Source organism: Diabrotica undecimpunctata, chromosome 6 (assembly GCF_040954645.1).
Source record: "Diabrotica undecimpunctata isolate CICGRU chromosome 6, icDiaUnde3, whole genome shotgun sequence".
Classification (NCBI taxonomy): domain Eukaryota; kingdom Metazoa; phylum Arthropoda; class Insecta; order Coleoptera; family Chrysomelidae; genus Diabrotica; species Diabrotica undecimpunctata.
In genome coordinates this window covers 88,282,720-88,302,498 of record NC_092808.1, presented here as the reverse complement: position 1 = coordinate 88,302,498, position 19,779 = coordinate 88,282,720, and the positions used below count along the sequence as shown (strand labels likewise).

General features: G+C 32.4%; 1 protein-coding gene across 1 annotated transcript in view; it reads right to left on the bottom strand.

The window, feature by feature from the left end:
- Positions 1–482: 482 nt before the first annotated feature.
- Ptpmeg2 (Protein tyrosine phosphatase Meg2) overlaps positions 483–19,779 on the bottom strand; it is a 329,068-nt gene continuing 309,771 nt past the window's right edge. The window contains exons 6-9 of the mRNA XM_072534846.1: positions 14,023–14,219; positions 7,902–8,131; positions 1,978–2,185; positions 483–1,066 (exon numbers count right to left, since the gene is read on the bottom strand). Of these exons, the coding sequence (XP_072390947.1) occupies positions 837–1,066; positions 1,978–2,185; positions 7,902–8,131; positions 14,023–14,219 (865 nt within the window). The 3' untranslated portion in view covers positions 483–836. The remainder of the gene's footprint in view (positions 1,067–1,977; positions 2,186–7,901; positions 8,132–14,022; positions 14,220–19,779) is intronic.

Here is a 19,779-nt window from a genome sequence, read left to right as displayed (position 1 = left end):
TAAGTAATATTGATAATACAAAATTACTAACCAATTAAGTAAAAAAATATCTTAGAAAACATTCTTCTGAAAATCTTGCGAAGTCGGACACACTGAGCCTATTAGATAAGATGTTGTATCCAACAATCACATAAGCTACTAATATGGGCTTAACACGGGAAGGCTTTGGATAGGTGTGGCGAAGCTAAGAGTACATTATACCGAGCAGATCAGTTGCTAGTTGTATTTATTTTAAATGTCACTTTAATATCTCCCCAATATAGGTTACCAGCTTACCAGCAAACTTTTTTTGTAATAGTGCTTTATACGTCATAACTACCACAGGACTATTATAAGTAATTAAATTTCAGTTTTTAGCTTGTGTTTTAATTTCTTTGATAGAAATGACTATAAGTAAGATATTATTAGTTGGATATAAGTGAAGGGTAATATAAATCTAGTACCAAGTTCAATCATCGACTGGAAAAATAAAATGAAATGCCTAATAATAAATTTGTTGTTTTTATTTGAAAGTTATAATAAGTGAACCTATTAATAAATAAATAAAATGGAACAAATATACAATACATAATAATTCGATATTTAATCTAAATGACTGATATTTTTCTGCAATTGTTAGCAAACAGAAATCCCAGATTTACAATTTAAAACATCCTCAGCTCGTCTAGTAACAAAACCAAAATAATTATTTTCGTTCATTCTTCCTACAAAAAACAAACTCTGTTCATAGCGCTTCCATAGGAAACCTTCGAAAAGCAACTAGGTAAACCGTTCATTAAAAAAATTATTAAAAATTTACACCTATATTTTCTCTTCGCTCAAAGACAGCGACTCTTTTAATCAGAATCTTCTTCCACGGCCTGATCGAAACCGGTAAGATCGGCGGTTTGCAGATGACTCTTCATTAGGGCATATTCTATAAGAGCCAAATGACAAAATATGTACTGATCAGGCATTTGGATGGAATACGCTCGTTGTGATCTAATCCTCTCAACTGTACCTCGAATATCGGCTGTGCCCACGTCTTCTAATCTGGAGATGCATATGTCCAGTGTGCAGAAAGTACCTGTGACAAAAATATATACATTAGAATTTTTAGGTAATTTTTTAGACTAATAATTAACCGATACACATGATTATCGAAGAACCCGATAGAATTATTTAACATAATATAAGAATATAATAATACCTGTTGAACAAAAATTCAATAGAGTTCTTCCTTGGAGCCAGAGGAACCTATTACCAAAATTCAAGACTTTAAGACTTTTTCCACAAAAAAAAAACAAAAGGCAGGAGTATGAGAAGAAGAAGAAGCAGGCATATTAACCTTAAATTCAATAGTGTTCTTTCTTAAATAAATCAGAGACCCATGTACCAAGTTTCCAGAACGTAATTTTTCGTTTAAAGAGTTACCGCACACACGGAAAACGACACGATGGCATAAGGACTGTGAAGTCCATAATAATGTAGCAAGATAGATACTTATACATTAAATTAAAAAAAAATCTGATCAAACTTTAGTCATAAAGAAGAGCTTGCATCTAAACATAAGGAAAATCAACGCTAAAAATTACAATTTTATTAGGATAAATTAAATAATTTAAAACAATTATTTAATTTATAACAATAAATAAAAAATAAATTAAAAACAGATAAATAATATAATAAAGATAAATTTAAAACAATTACTTGAAGATCACTATTGAGTGACAGAAGGTTACACTCGATGGCGCTTCGACTTTAATAATATTTGCCGTAGTTGCAGATGAAACGTCTGGAACAAAAAATTTCACAACCTACAAACCTCCAGGGCCAAGAAGAAGAAGAAACATACTATACATTTGTATTGTAAATACGAAAAGCAGATATTTTTGATTTTTGCAGATTTATTTTAATTAATTTGATTGATTAATATGTTGAAATTAAAATTAAAATTACTATTCACGTTCTCTAAAATACCCAACTATTTTTATTTACCTGTTCTACCAATGCCAGCACTGCAATGCACAACTATCGGTGGTCCTCTAGGGTGGCCGGCCCATGTATCACCTAATTCGACTACCATACTGGCTTGTTTCCTCCTTACTCTTTCAAGAAATTCTAACATAGCTTTTGCAGAATGAGGAACTCCGTAATCTGGCCACGAGGTGAATTGCCAATGAGAGACTTCGCGAGTTTCTTCAGTCTAAAAATATAAAATACAAGGTTAATAAAATGTTAATCTTAAACTGGATTTCACTTTGCCATTTGAAGTATATAATTTTATCAATACCAGATTTAAGTCATACTCTACGGCATTAAAAGGATTGAGCTTTGGGGGACTCTTTCCATGTTATCGAGTTCTAGGTGACCTGGTACGTCGGAACTTATCTCAAATTTTTTTACTCACATGAACGTCGTGAGCAGTTCTGCTTTTAACAATGGTTCATAGAAATTTTGCAGTCATATGGATATTGTTACGATAAATATGACTCACATTTAACCTGTTAACATATTTTTCTAACAAGTATTTTGTAGTAGGTAAATATCCACGGGTCCGCCTCCGATAAAAACCTGTCTGGTTCCATGTCGTTCGAGAAGTTCAAGAAAGGTCACCATCCAGTTCGAGGGAACTCCAGATAACGGTGATTAAATATATATAGAGGATTTTTTTGCTTGTAAATAGTTAGTCTCAAAAGAATAATTGTATCGAGTCGAGTTTGAATTGTAACGCGGAAATAAATTATATAAATTAGAATAGTGTAAATAGTGTAAAATAAATTAAATATAAAATTGTATATACAAATTAAATAAAAACTTTAATAAACTAAGTGTTAGAACATTTTATAATAAATAAAGATAATAAATTAGATTATAATAATAGTTCAATATAAATAAGGCTCTCAGCTATTAAACGTTCTCTATTACTTTTTAATGAAGCGATCAATTAGCGCAAATAAGTTTTACCAATCCTTCCCTTGAATGATGAGTCTCTCCATTTTGGTTAGTCTGATCTCATGACATGGCCTTCTTTTAGAATTATTTGTTCAGTGGCGTCTATTTTTCTCCTTTCTGATTGTCTTAGTGGCCAAGATTCGCATCCATATATCAGTACAGGAAATATTAAGGCGTTGACCAATTTCTTTTTAGGGTTTTTGAAATATTGGGGTCTTTCTATATTTTGGTTACCTCTAGAGTATCATTGGACTTAAGAATACTTAAAAGCTTTTAAGTATTCTTAAGACCAAAAACATAGATACTAGAGATTTACAAATTATATCGAATCTGTATCAAAATCAGAAAGCAAGAATAAGAGTCGAAGGAGAACTGAGAGAGGAAGTAAGTATACTTAGAGGAGTTCGACAAGGGTGCATACTTTCACCACTGTTATTCAACGTCTACAGTGAAGTGATATTTCAAGAAGCTTTATTGGATATTGTGGAAGGTGGTTAACGGAAATAGCATTAATAATATTAGATATGCGGACGATACGGTCATATTTGCAAGTGACATGGAAGATCTACAGTACATAATACAACATGTATACAATGCATGTGAAAGGTAGGGACTGCAAATGAATCTCAAGAAAACTAAATCAATGATATTCTCAAAAAAACCACAAAATGTAGATAACCTGATCATCAATAATACAACGATCGAAAGAGTAACAACATATAAATATTTAGGAACGTGGCTAACCGAAGATGGAGATCAAACAAAAGAAATCAGATCTAGAATAGAAATGGCAAGAAACACGTTCATAAAATTGAAGAACTGAACTTACTTTGCAACCGTAACCTTAATCTAGAGATCCGCACAAGAATGCTACGTTGTTACGTTTTTTCTACTTTACTATACGGCATGGAAGCGTGGACAATAAAACAGTCTAAAATCAAAAAATTAAACTCCGTTGAGATGTGGTGCTACAGGAGAATCCACAGAATATCGTGAAATGAAAAAGTAACTAATATAGAGGTGTTACAAAGAATGAAGAAAGAATGTGAAGTCATAAAAACTGTTAAAATTAGAAAGATTCAATATATGGGTCATATAATGAGGGCGAGAAGTACGAATTACTTAGGTTATGTGCAAGGGAAGAGAAACCCAGGAGGACGCAAAATATCCTGGCTAAGAAATTTGAGAGAGTGGTTCAGTTGCAGCTCATTAGAATTATTCAGAAGCGCGGCCAATAAAATTAAAATAGCGATGATGATTTCCAACCTCCGATAGGAGAAGGAACCTAAAGAAGAAGAGTGTCACTGTGTTTGTGATCAATGATTCCAGATATAAGTAAGAGCTTATAACATCAAACCGATCAATTTTATATGAAGTAAAAAGTTATGAACCGGTTATGAAGTACCGGTTATGTGTGCAAATTATTAAATCAACCAGATGATTGGAAATTTACCAACGTCTAGAATAAATATATCTAAAATACATACAGTGGCATCTATATAGAGGCATCGATCTTGGCATTCTTACTTGGATTGGAAAGTTTGATGTGATGGTTCCACCCCCAAAGTTATTTTATTAATGAAATATTATGAGTTGATATAAGCTCGTTAATTATGGAATTATCGTGAATCCATAAATGTGTAAAAACGATACAAAATACAGTACTTGTCATATTACCTGCTTACCCTCCCTAGCGAGATAAGTTAAAAATAACGAAATATCTGAGTAATATGCAATATATTTTTATTAAATAATATTTAACGGAACATACTGATAATATAAGAAAGTACAGACTCATTTAATAACCAGTATACTCTAGCGTAGGATTCATCCCTTACCCGGGACAGAAAAATAAAAAGGCTAATATAGTAGTTTAAAATTCTAAATGAATCTGCTAATTAGACTAGAATACCTTGGTGTCTGATAGGCATGGAGGAGCAGTACTACAAAAGATAAGGGCTTGCGGCTTAGTGATACTCCTCCATAGATCCCTATCGGAAAGATATGTAAACGCCTAAATAATGTAATATATATATATATATATATATATATATATATATATATATATATATATATATATATATATATATATCTAAAATCCACAAGGAAAATAATTCCTGCAGCTGGCTGTATACCACGTATTACAAAAAGAGGTTAATCTTTGTATATGGGTATATTTTATAAAAACCCTAAAAGGGCTACATTAAAAACACGAACGTTTTCGGAACAACAGTTCCATCATCAGGTTAAAATACCTAAAATAAGTATAGACCATTTAATTAAAGTAAACGTGGTTTTAAATTTTGACTAAGGTTAAAAAAGCAAAATGCTTATACTTACAGGTTACCATGCCTGAGCCACCAAAATATTTGGGTAAATACCCTTTAAAATATATTGTGTTACCGAAGATAGTACATAATGTTGATGATATTATTTGATGTTTAATATTTTAATTAAATTTTACTTCAGGTAACATACACCCATGCTTTAAGTGAGTTCCAGTGTCCGGAGAGTAAACCTCTTCAAACGGACTTCAGCTGGTAACTGATTGACAAGATACCCATGAACGGTGTCAAAAACAAAATGTCAGTGTACCATGAAAAAATATTAGTTAAACATAGGATTACAGCCAAAAGATTCAAAACTTGATGTTAAAATGATAACAGCAATCCAGATGTTGGGATTTAAAAAATTTTTTTTTAATTATTTAATATTGGATATAAAAGATGTGAAATTACTGATGTTGTTAAAGGTCATGTTTGAGAGGATGGCGTATGCATTAGGCAGCTTATGTTACTCTTTGTCGTATGGAGTGTGGTCTAAAAAGTGTAATTTGTGACAAATTAGCTTAAATATATGGAATTGTCCTTTTATGTAGCTCACATCTAGGACAAGGAAAATCGAATAGAATATATTTGTAGCTAATGTAAGACTTCGTATTTAAATAAAAGTGTTTGATACTGCTCGTATGGTAAAAAGGTTTAATATGAGTGAGTCCAATAGATTGAGAAAAGGGATTAAAAAAAAAAATCTTCCGGCTGAAGGAATTAAATTTAAAACATATGGAATTAATTTACAATTGAAAAGGATGAGCTCCTCAGAGACTTGATAAGAGTAAAAGTAAAGGAAATGACTAAAGAATAAAGGAGAGGGGGTTAAAGGAAAATAAATGAGTTAATCAACAAATTAGAGATAATAGAGGTCCTTCATGCTTAAAGCATCTAGCAGCCTGAACAAAATATATTTTGATTGTATTAAAATCGGTACATAAAAGCCTGAAATTTTATTTATGAATGTGCTGTACTAAGGTGTTGACTAATAGAGTGGAGCAAAGGTTGATTAAGGGTTTTGGTAAAGTGAGAAATAGTGAATTCTGATGAATTGTTGGGTTATGTTTAAAAGGTTACTGAGTTTAGAACTCAGATATATGAAATGACAGAGAACTAGCAAAAGAAAAAAGAATGGGCAGGAATATGATGTAAGCGTAAAGATTGTAAAAATGATGGAATAGTGAGGTATGATAGATATAGGTTATAAAGTTAACAATAGGGGCGGAAAAATTTTGGAGGGAGGTTTGTGACAATAGTGTAAAGAGAATGGTTGTTTAAAATCGACAATTGTTGAAAAGGATTAAGGTGTTGACGTTTATAGAGGAAGGTCAGATAAAGAAGATAAGTTGAATTTGAGAAGTGTGGGTTATGAGAAGAGTTGTCGGTGTAAGGGTTGAAAGTCACGGTTGAAAGAAACATGGCGATTAACGCAGTTGGGACTTCTTTGCTTTTCTTTGACTATTTCCAAGTCTTCATATAGATTTAATTTTAGAAAATTGTTTTGAGGTATATTGTGTAACAAAGAGACGTCTTTGATAGATCTAATCTATAGATCTAATTTTAGAAAATTTTTTTGAGGTATATTGTGTAACAAAGAGACGTCTTCTGGTATGTTGAGGGTATGTTTATGTTGTGCGAGATGTTGTGAGAAGGTGGAAGTGTTCTCTTTTTTAGTGTGTTCTAGTGAACGGGAGTTAGTGATCTACAGGTTCTACCTATATATGTAGCATCACAATCAGAGCACTGTAATTTGTAAACACCTTTATATATATATATATATATATATATATATATATATATATATATATATATATATATATATATATATATATATATAATCTACTCTAGATTTTTTGTTTAAGAAATAATCAAATGTTTTCGATACAATTCATATTTTGAGAATATCGGGACCATTTTAATACTTCATACTATATCATTTCTTCTAAAGAATTGGTCTAATGATGAAATTTGTGAGACGGAGCCATGTTATGTTACCAATATGCGGTCTTGAACTCGTACTGATGGAACAATATGATTTGCTAGTACACTCACATAACTCTCTTCATTTATAGTGCCCCTCTATTGGTCCAAATTTCTCGGTCCGTATGCAGCAATGGAGTTCCAAAAAAGAACATTTTCAATTGTTTAATTGAGGTGAGCACAATTATGACGACTCCTCTCTCGTTTCGTAGTCAGGAAAGGTACTGACCGTGGACGGTACGTCAGAAAACCGCTTTGCTGCTAGACTGCATTGAATAAGCGTAGTTTTCTTAACAGGACAGCACCACCAACTGGCTGTTCCAATAGACGTGCAGTCGATTAAGGATTAGCAGCCGATGTGCGATCCAGAAGGGAAAATGTTGTTTGAAGTGAAATCATTTTTTTTTTCATCAGCAGCGGCCATTCCTAAATGCAGAGGTAAAACCTGTAGATCACTCACTAAAACAATTGTAAAATGTTTTGACAACTAACTTAAATGTAATTAAACGCTTAACAGATAAAAACAAAGTGTAGTCAAGCGCATTCAAGTCAAGCAAGATTCTTTGATGTGTACATAAAAATATGTTAGCATAGCAAGTAATTTGGCACATACTGTAGTTAATTAACAGATAAACACAATTTAATATATAACCTTACTTTGATATTCGTTAAACTAATAGTAGTAACTGTATAATCTTTATCAGTTTCTATAGACTCCGTCTTAACGCCAAATTGACCATAAGTTGTTTCCCAACCGACTTCAGGTTCCCAGTACTGGTGGCATTTTGGTCTTCCCCGTTCCATAGCTCTAGTTGTCATAACAATTACTAGTGTATGTTGTTCCCATATCATCCGCCAGAAATCTGGCGTTGTCTTTGAGAGGGGTCCTAAAATCAAAAACTTTTGTATTACTATAGTTACAGATTAAAATATTTAAAAATATACATTTAGACTTAAAAATTCATTAATATTGTGTATAGTATTGCCATTGATTATAAACCACCCATAGATACCTCATTTTAAGGTAAAAACGAATTCAGTGTTAAACTCCGCCCACTTACACCTCTTTGCCCCTCACGCCTAAGTACTACCTGACTGTATGGTGGCGACATTAATTGAAATATTTGCCAAGATTGAAAAATAAATTTGAGTTGCCTGCTCCGGCCATTGTCTAGTGCAATAGACGACAATATAAGGATGGCATTCAGCATTTTCAATAATTTTAACGTGCTTGTAATTTATATTATGGAATTCCGATTTTACTTCAGAAAAAAACCCTAAAAATTGATTACAGTAGAGGTTTTCTCAAAATTATTTATTTATAAATACACTACAAAAAAATAACAAAATATAAAATACATAATAAAATTAGCAGTGATCAATTACATCTCATTTAAATTACTTTTTTGTAACTTTTCAAACAAATTAATTTCCAGAATTGATGCAAACTAAAATATTTCAAGCTAATATACAGAATTTATTTCCAGATTTAGTTTATTAACTCACGGTAAAATATTGCAAAACCTCCTAATTTTAAAGAATCGCTTGGATTGACATGAAATTTGGCTTACGTCTAGCTAAGATGCCAAAGAAAAAAAGATGATGCTTTTGCACTATGGTTCAGTATCACCCCTTCTCGGGAGTGAAAAAATATATGTTCAAGATAAGTTCGGAAGTGTCTAAAATCAGTAATTCTAAGGAACTTTTGCTCTATAGAATTTTTTTACTAAGTCAATCCTTTTCGAGTTAACGATTGAAAAATAGGTTCTTATTCGTCAAATTCCATGTTGAATATTTCAACGTGAAATAATAAAAAAATAAAGCACTTTTCGACGAAAACTCATTACAACTTTTTTAAAGTGTTTAAAAGTTTATTTTTGTTAAGTTTCTAGCATCAAAAGTAAGCAAGTTTCAGAAAAGCAAAACCTACATTTTTTTACTCTTTGTGATTTTTGGTGTCACTAATAAATTTTAAGTTATTTTGGAAAAAAGCTTTTTTTTTCATAATTAAAAAAAATTGTTAAAAAATAAGCCCTTTAAACAGATGAAACTTACAAATCATTACATTAGTAAGGTAATTTGTGAAGCGGTAACGATTAATTTGATTTAAAAGCTAATTGGGGGCTGATTTTCCCGAGTTTTTTTGACCAAAAAAAGGGACCAACTTATTTTGAGCGTAACGCTTACTTTTGATGCTAGAAACTTATTAAAAAACAAAAATTAATATTTTTTGAACACTTTAAAAAAGGTGTACTGAGGTTTCCCCAAAAAGTGTACCATTTTTTGGTTATTTCACGTTGAAATATTCGCTTTAAAATTTGACAGATATGAACCTATTTTTCCTTAGTTACAACTTTGCTTTTACTGGGTATAGAGAGTTCATACATAATTATACCATTTTTTTTCTCTTTTTTAGAAGCTATATTTTTGCTGGAAACGCTTTTTTTTCGATAAAATTTATATTTACTTTTTGAATTATTTGCAAAAAACCATTTGAAAATTTGTTTTTTTTTGGTTAAAAAATGAACATATTTACTCGCAAATAACTCGAAAACTATTACCTTAGTGAAAAAATTCTATATGACAAAAGTTGCTTATAATTACTTTTCTTCTTTCCTATGTTTTTCTATATGTATGCCTTCGATAGGAGAAGGAACTTCGACAAGAAGAATATATAAATTTTGTTCTGATAGTAACATTGTTCTACAAAAAATTGACAATTTATCTATAAATGGCAATATAGAAGTCAATTATATCCTGTGCAAAATAAGAAATTGTATAGAGGTGAACTAAAATCAATATGATCTAGGTACTATTAGATCGCATACTTTTTACATTTAAAAATTTTCTGAGGACTTTCTGGAATTACGTCATCGAGGTTTTAAAAGCAAGTAGTGGTGAGTACCAAATGCAATCGATTTTCTCTTTGACAAAATACCACAAACTACCAACGTTAAAAATGAATCATGTAAGTACATATCTTGATAAAATGAGAGGGAATTTCCAACATATAAATAGTTGAGGGCCATCTGCCTAGGAACAATAAGTAAAAGCTGATAAACGGACAGGATTAGAAAGTTTAAAACATCACTAATTAGAACATATTTCAAAACAAAGTAAATAAGTATATTTTAATGTTACTTGTTTTCAAACTAAGATTGTAAAATTAAAATTGTAGGAAAAAAAAATTATTATTTCTTGTTCTTAAAAAGTACTTTCATTATTGACAATATTGAAACATTTTATTATTAAAAGTCGAGAACAATTAAAAACCACGTTCATATTTATATGAAAGTGCTATAAAAATAAAGGTATATTACTCTTTTTTAACAAACTTGGTATAAGACTTTGAATATTTGACATCTGATTCTTTCATTTTGAGTTTTAGGGCATGCAAGTTTTTATCAATAATACATTTTTCCCTAAACTGAATAAAAAAGTTTTCCACATGATTCCAAGGTTTTAAGACATACTGATATTATAAAATACTTGTTAATATCTACTGTATATAGAAACTAAAGCTAATAGTGTAGTTTAACATACAGTTGAGTCCACGATTATTTACCCGTGCGTCATTAGTACCTGGCGAGATAAAACACATACTTTTGATCTACCATCATTCTCTTCCACGCATGAAACTAAAGACAAACTAGCTACCGCCTGGTAGTAAGTAAAAACACATGTTATTTTTATGAACGCACTAGACTCAGTACATTGATATAGTTTAGATTTACCCATATCAAAGATAGAGGTAGAAAAAAAAGACGTTTTCATATTTATTTTAAGTACAATTTGTGACGTTTCTAGTTTGTGGCTGTCAGTCTGTTGATTTTTTTCCTTTTTATTTGTCGAATTTTTGCATTTTAAAGTTTGTTTACCTTTACTTTTATCGAAAATAAGTAATTTTCTGTGAATCTTTTCCCTTTTAGTTTTTTGTTTGCTTTCATTAACGTTATACCACTGACAAGTTTTTAAAAGTTTGATTTTTATCAAGAATTTTATAATTTTTCTTTTATGGTCTTTACAGCTTTCAAGCCAATTAGTAGTTAATAAAATATGCTTAGTCACATAGGTTTCAGTTTCAATTCAAACATAGGCAAATTACCCTCTGTTTCAGGTCACTGATATCCATCAATATAATATCAATATTCCCGCAGTTTATTTGCCAAATTTTTGTGCGCTCTAAGTCTTTCAGGGGAAATTTAAAGAAAGATATATTATTATTTGTTCCATCGTTTCTTTCAAAACATACCGCGTAAACACACTTATGCGTTACAGAGGCCATTTTATCTAAGTTGTGAGTCCTTTTTTTTTATAAAATTCCGCTATAACTTGTCATAACACTTGTCACAGATAATACACCTATAGGGTAAGTTCGGCCCTGACACTACCCCTACCTCCTCGCAAGTCAGAGAGAGAATGAGAAATCTCGATACGTTTTTCGAGTAACGCCATCTAGTTGTTGATACGTCTTTCGGTTACCACGAGGTGAGCTATCTAGTGGGTAGTTTATAATCAATGGTATTGCTAACTTCATATCATAAATGTGTACATGAAATATACACTTTTGGAAATAATGTAAGGTATGTATGCGTTCTCAATGAGAGGAACGGAGAGAACCATACTTAAAACGATATAGCTATATTAGTAGGCCGGCCACTAAACCAATTCGTTTATTAGGTATGTTTCTTTGAGAGCAGCGTTGCCAGATCATCGAAGTCAGAAAACTGTATGCTGTTGTTGAAATGATCGTATTTTATAGTACTTTCATGATCGTACTTACTTATAATTTGTTGAGCAAGAAATTAACAAGGTAAACAAATAAATAATTTGTTTTTCGTAAAAGAAACAAACGATGACAAATAAACAAACAAATATAATAAATAAATTGTTTAAAAGAAACTTAAAGTAAAAAGAATATACACTATTCCGTTAATGTAAACTTCTTGCAGTTTATTATCAGCTTCTTTATTATATAAATTATATTCATAGTTATAACCATTATTTCTGACGGTGTAAAATTGACACAACCCTTTTAAAGATAAACTGATTGGGATGAATGCATAATGCCATATAAAGTGTCTGTTGCCAAACAGTTCCTGTACTTCTTTATTAAATTTACTTTTGAAAATTGTCGTTCACAACTTGCATTTGGATGAGGTAAAGTTAACGCAGACAATACAAAGTCACTCGCATTAGCAAATAGAAGGATTACCATCAAAATGTTTTATTTGACAAACTTTAAAATAGAATTCATCCAGATTTTCGAATAGTGGAATATCCTGGTATTGTTGAAGTTTCGTCCACTCGTCATCGATCTTTTGAATCGTTTGTAGGTCTTGAGTATTACAAATTCAGGACAATTTTGATATTCGTGGTAAACGACTTTATACTTTTATTTAGAAAATGTATCTTGCCCATGATTGAATCTGCAAAATCATTTCTTTTTGTACTTCCATACAAGCTGTAATCAAGAAACCACTGTAACTTTAGTAAAAATCCTGTAATAATTCATCATCTAAATCATTAATATTTTGCCTCGTCCCAATTCCTAGATACATGATATTAATGTTGACAAATTTTGTAATATGTTGAGGATCAATTTTGTTTCAACATCAGTGTGTCTCACATATCGTGGGTCCATATAAGTAAGCAATAGATCTTTATACACTGTGATCATTTGTTATAACTACTTTATCGCTTTGGAAAAATTTATTTAATTCCACTATTTTGGTAAAACCCATTCCAAAAATAGGTAAAAAGTTCCCATTCCAATTCATCCACTAGCTTTAAATTTTATTTTATTTACGTTGCTTAAAGATTTTGAAATTTAGTGCCTGAGAAATGTTTGTTTTTTTATTTCAACGCTGCATGTATTACACGAGATACTTGAGATAAAAATTTAAAGAGGATGATCATAGCATTAACTGAAATTATCGTATATTTTACTATTATGGTATACATACTATAAGTTCGTTGCAGATGACGTTAAAATTATAGTATAAAACGATAATTATCATACGCCTGGTATTTATTGTTAATTATTTTATATAATACCACTAAGGCTTGTTTTTTTTACTTTAGATACAACTGCGGTAACTGTATCTGCGTCTTCTACTAGTGCTCTATCGAGCTCTTTACTTGATAAACTTTGAAACACTTCTTCAAATGCATATTTACATCATTTTCGTGTACTAGTATGTTATCGTTTTCATCTATACACAGTTCTAATTAATATCTCTTTCTTACGTCCTTCTTTTTTTCTCTATATTTTCATATTTTACCTATGTTTCATTCGGATTTTTGTTTCATCAACTTATGAGCGTTTAAGATTATGGTTATCTCAGCTTAAAAATCTAAAAATATTAATTTTAATCATAAACAATTGCCGCGTCTTATTTTCTGAATAATAAATCTCAAAATTAATATTTTTTTTTTGGTATAAAGGATCCAAAGTACATGTTCGTAGTTTTTGAAGGGATTTAGTGACACTATCAGTAAAAATGAGGATTTAATGGTTATATCATAGTACTTTCTGAGATATTCAAGATGAAAGGTTGAAAAGTAGGGGTATGAAACGTCGATATTTCCTTACAAAATTTTTCTTGAATTTTCCACAACTTTTTCGTTCGAGAATATTAAAATTACAATTATAATATAGTTATTTAACCGTTCAGAGATACTTTTATACAAATCTAAGGACCAATTCACTACACCGAACCTAAACAGTTAGTCGACTGTGCTAACTAAATATAAATTATTTCTGCTTTAACCTTACCTTGTGTATTAATAAAAGCATTCTTTTGCTTGTAACCATCCACGAAATTTGCGTGAATGTAATCACTATCTTTGTCATTGTCCAGTTCAGTAAGAATCACGCGACTATGGTCGTAGCACAGCACATCGGTATACCTATTTTTGGGAAGGTTACTTTTTGATTTGGCTATGTTAAATGTGCCATCAGGAGGTCTTGATCTAAAAAAGTGAAGAAAAGTTAGAAGATCAATAAATATAGAACAATCTCAGTTTTTATCCAATATTTCGTTGGGAAGAAACAACAATTACAAAAAAATCTTTATTTGAGATTTCGGCTTCCAATATGCAATACGGTATTTTAAAAACAAACTGGAAGCTACACAATCAAACAGATTTTTATACAATTGTAGTTTATACCCGTTAGTAATTTGATAATTATACATATTAGGACGTGTAGTTTTTCACGGCCTTGCTTTTTGGTGATACAGTGGTTTCCAGACCTACAGACCGTTGTCTGCAATTTTATATTCCTTGCGTTCTTCTCGGAGGTGCGGAGGAAGAGTATAAATAGCATAGAACAGTAGAAAGAAATAAAGCAAAGCACGAAAACCAATGAATAATTTTAGTTTTTGCATGATATATTCGATAATTCACATATACTCATAAAATGGGCTTTTAACCGAATATGGAGAATAAAATTTTTAAAGACACCGACACGAAGAAAGACCCCCTGGCAACTTTCGGCAGAGTAGGATATTAGAGCCGAAGATCTAAGGGTTCTTTTGACTTCTATTTTAGCTTATGAAATTGGCTAAATTATTTGAAACTTTCCATTGACTATCACATGTCCTAAGTATGACATATTTTCACAGTGCATATAACTTCCACATCTGTTTAGATGTTGACAGTACCGTCAAGGCGCAGGCTTCCACTTCATATAAAAGGGTAGAAAACACATGGTATCTCAAGCTCTAATTCCTTATTTAAACTGAATGCTCCATATGTGACAATGTCTACTGTTTCCTAAAGTTTAATTATTTGGTCCAAATTGGTGTTGTATTTTATCATTTTGGCTTACTATCGGAATGTTTTTTCTTTTAGAAGCTCAGTTTCATTTCATATTGGTCGTAGTCTTGCACTATACAGTCTACAGTATGTAGATTCTTCACACTACCAGTCACGTATCCAAACTTGCGTAGAAAATAATGCTTTTCACGTTCCAAGTCCGTTTTTAAGGCCCAACTATGAAAATATTTTTCATTTTTCATCTGTTTTCTTACGAAAACAGATGAAGGTGGAAACTAGCCAATTTTCAGACAACTCACCGTTTCTTAGCCATTATTAAGTAGACTTGCTAATAAGTTTAAGTTGGCCACCTTCAAACTGCTTTAGTATTTCGGACGGAATCGTTTTTAAGCTGTTGTTCTGTTTCACCGTCCGGCAAGCGGCGACAAGAATATTTCAGAGGCCAGATATCCCTGCCTGTCGTAAGAGGCGACCAATGGGAAGGAATGGGAGGTGGAGAGCCGTAGTTCGAGGCGTCGGGTTTATAGAAACGCACGCAGGACGCTTCGACGTTACGGTCACCGGTCTACACTCTCTAGTATCCGAGACGAGTCTCTCGTGGGACCACACTACTTTCAGTCCACAGAATCAAAGTCAGGTTGAACGAGCTGTGACACTTATACGTCCTTTCCCCATTAAGGGCGTAGGATTTCGGCACTTACAAACTATTGGAGAGATTTAAGAGTGACAGAAGAGAGCTCCTCGGCGGCTACCTGTCTACGAGCGAGGTCAAGTTACTCTATACCTGTGGTGCTCACCTTTCCGCCCCCCGGGGGGGGGGGGGGGGGTTGGACGGACGGGTGTTTGTAACGCACCACAGGTACTACCGGGAGGGTGGAGCCCTGCGATGATTCGTGGAGGTCAAATGGTGGTGTCGGACTCGTGGCTAGCTAAGGGTTGTATGCCGAAAGGCCAGGTACACCTGGGTCCCGCCGATATTTTTATCGGAGGTACACGAATTTCTTCAAGACTTTTTAATTATGGAACGATCGATTCTTGCCAGTAGACCAGATCTTAAAATAAACTAATAAGTATTACAATATTGTCAATGCTATAACTTCGTATCTTCGTAGAAAGATATTCCACTCTGCTATTTCCAATCAGACCCTAAGCATTTAATGTAATAAATGAAGGTTTAATCATATCGGCCAAGCAAGTCACTTCCTGTTTTTAAGCATTTAATATAATTTATCGATTTAAATAACTTTTAATTAAAATATTGTAACAATTACCCAAAAATATTTTTTATTATTTTTGCAAATATTTACATTAGTTTCCATCTATAGATATAAATCAAAAGTTCCACTTTTTTGCACCTTGAACTAAAATATTAGCGTTTCTAAAATAACTCACGTTGAAAACAAACATACCTAATATCTTGCATATCAACAAGTAATTTAATCGCATAAATATAGTTGAGCTAATATTTATATTGGTTTAAATTCAAAAAATTAAATAACTGCTGCGTTTTTTGTAATTCTAAATTTCTAGTAATGAAAAACCTACATTTAGAAATATTTAATTTTTATTATTTATAATTGAAGTTTTTCAGAAGACATTGAAAACCTTAGTAGATTTTACTAGGTTAGTAGTTATAGTTAGGTTTTATTACCAGCTATGAGTTATAACGGCGTATAACACAAAATATGTTCTTCTTAATGTACCATGTCTAATTTTGAGCGTAGGCAGCTCTTTTGCATATGTGCATCGTTGTGTCTACAGATATACGGGACCTCGAGTTTAACTTCGACTTCGAACATTTACGTGTAGAGTCGATGTAATAGACAGATAGACAGATTACGACTTAGTGGTTTTATCAGGGCGTTTAAAGCGACAACCTTTACAATACTTTTTGATTTTGTAATGAGAATCGAACCAAAAGCGGATACACTCCCACTGAGTCTCCTCTCATGCGTGACTATTAGTTGGTTACCTATCTAGCTGCCAGTTTCATAATTCCAATATTGGGCATAAGCATCCCTTAATTACTTCCATTTCACTCGGTTTCATCCACCTAGGACCCGCGAATTCTAGTTGTATTCTAGTAAAATTGTGTTTTTTTTTGTTAAATTAGCTTACTGAATTTATTATTTAAGATGTAGATTTACCAACGAATATTGAGGACCAGTTGAATGAAAAATACAACGAATGAAAAAGAGCACAGACATAACAAAAACAATAAAAATTCGAAAGTTACAATATTTCGGCCATATAATGAAACATCCAGAGAGTTATTACCTTCTACACCTCATAATACAGAGCAAGATTGCCGGAAGAAGAGGCTCAGCCCGAAGAACATCCTGCCTCCGAAATCTGTGAGAGTGGTATCAAAAGACATCCGCTAATCTATTTTGAGTTACCGTAAAAAAAGTTATTATTGACAATATGATCGCCAACGTTAGATAATCTGATAGGGTATTAAAAGAAGACTGAATTTATTGTTAAATAGCTACTGTTTCCATTTAAGTTAAGTTATTTTAGTTTTATGGTACTAGTTTAATATGCCACTATAAGTTGTTAATTCGTTCAGTAGTCAGTTGGACTTCATTGTGTGAGAAGACATTCTAAGCCATGATTTATTACAAGGAATCTTCAGAAAATGGAAAATATCGTATCTGAATAGTACACAATATATTTGTTAAAAAGGCGTTTAAAATAAAAAGTTTTTCATGGAAAATTCGTTATATTATTCTAAAAATATAAGCAAGCAAGAAAGTAAGCGAGGTCTATGAATTATTTATAAAGTTTATTCATCCTGGAGGTTACATGATCATTCTGGCAAGTTTTATTTTATCAACTGCTAATTTATTTAACTAGTTCAATTAAACTGTATTGGAACTACTCCCTCTAATTTCTTCGCCACGACACACTTCTTCCATTAGTTCTTCCTACTTTTATTTTTCCCTGTTTTATTACACTTGATAATTTATAAATCTACACCCTTAACAAATTCTAACACCACATCTCAAATGATTGCAGCCTGCATAATGTTTTTAAATTTATGCAACTGAGAAATAATGGGACGAGACTTGTAAATCTCGCAGCATCTCTGAACATGACGATCAGTAGTACATACTTTCAACATAAACGTATACATAAAGTGACGTGGACATCGCCAGATCATCAGACCCAAAATCAGATAGACCACGTACTGATTGATTTAAGACATGGATCAGATATACTAGACTGCCGAAATTATAGAGGTGCAAATATTGACTCCGATCACTATCTCATAGCTGGACGTATCAGAGCACGTATATCAAACGCCAGGAACGATAAAACTAAACCAAAAATAATCAAATATAATGTTGATAAATTAAAGTGTACTGAAGTCGAAAGAAACTTCCAAATATGCTTAGATCGTAAAATATCAGAACATCTCAGAAGTGAGGTATATCTCACTGAATTTAACACAAATTGGGAGTTTATGAAAACCACGCTCAAAGAGACCGCAGAGGAAGTGCTGGCTGAAGTACCCAAGGGACAGCGAAACAACTGGTTTGATGAGGAATGTCAACGAGCAACGAAAGAGAAAAACGACGCGTATCTGAAAATGATCAACAGAAGGACTAGGAGCAATGTTGAAGAATATCGAGTAAAGAGACGAGAGGAAAAACAAAAACACAAACAGAAAAAGCGGCAACAAATCAATAAAGAGTTCGAAGAAATGGAAAACCTTAATAGAGAACACGAATACAGAAAATTTTACAAACAGGTTAACACAAAAAGAAAAGTTTTCAAGCCACAAGCGAACCAAGTCAAGGCCCTTAACGGAATTCTTTTAAATGAGAGAGTGGAAGTACTAGAAAGATGGCAGGAACATTTTAGTACGCTACTTAATGGAGAAAGTAGAGCTGAAGGTAGATATGATATAGAAATAGAACAGGAGGATACTGAACTACCAACTGTGGAAGAAATAAACAAAGCAATTCAGTCTCTAGCCAGAAACAAGTCACCCGGAGCAGATAGCCTACCCGCAGAAATATTTAAATGTGGCGGTCAAACATTTGTAACCCTCCTTCACAAACTACTAATACAGGTATGGCAAGAACGCGCGTTACCAGAAGATTGGAATACTGGAATTATATGCAAAAATAAAACGTTCTTGAATTTTCCAACTTTAGAGGGATTTCCCTTCTTAATACAGCATATAAAATTGTGTCCCTGATACTTAACGAACGACTGGCACGGTATACTGACAATATAATAGGATCCTACTAAAGAGGTTTCTTGAAAAATAAATCTACCATTGATCACATATCATCCATCAGACAAATATTAGAAAAAAACGACGGAGTACGACAGACTGCCATTACATCTTCGTAGACTTTAAGGCAGCGTACGATACTATTGACAGGTCCCAATTATATTCGGCGATGATAGAATTAGGAATACCAAAAGGATTGGTAGAATTAATTAAAATGACAATGATGAAAGTCGAATGTAAAGTGCGCGTACAAGGGGATGTTTCAAAAACATTTAAAACCAACAGAGGACTGCGCCAGGGAGATGCGCTATCATGCACGCTGTTCAACCTATCGTTAGAAAAAGTTATGAGAGATTCGAGAATAAACTTAAAAGGTACGATATATACCCGTAGTATACAAATAATGGCATACGCTGATGATATCGTCATAATTGGAAGAACCCAAAATGAAGCAGTGGAGGCTTTAACACGTATCAAAAATGCCGCAGAAAACATCGGACTTCTGAT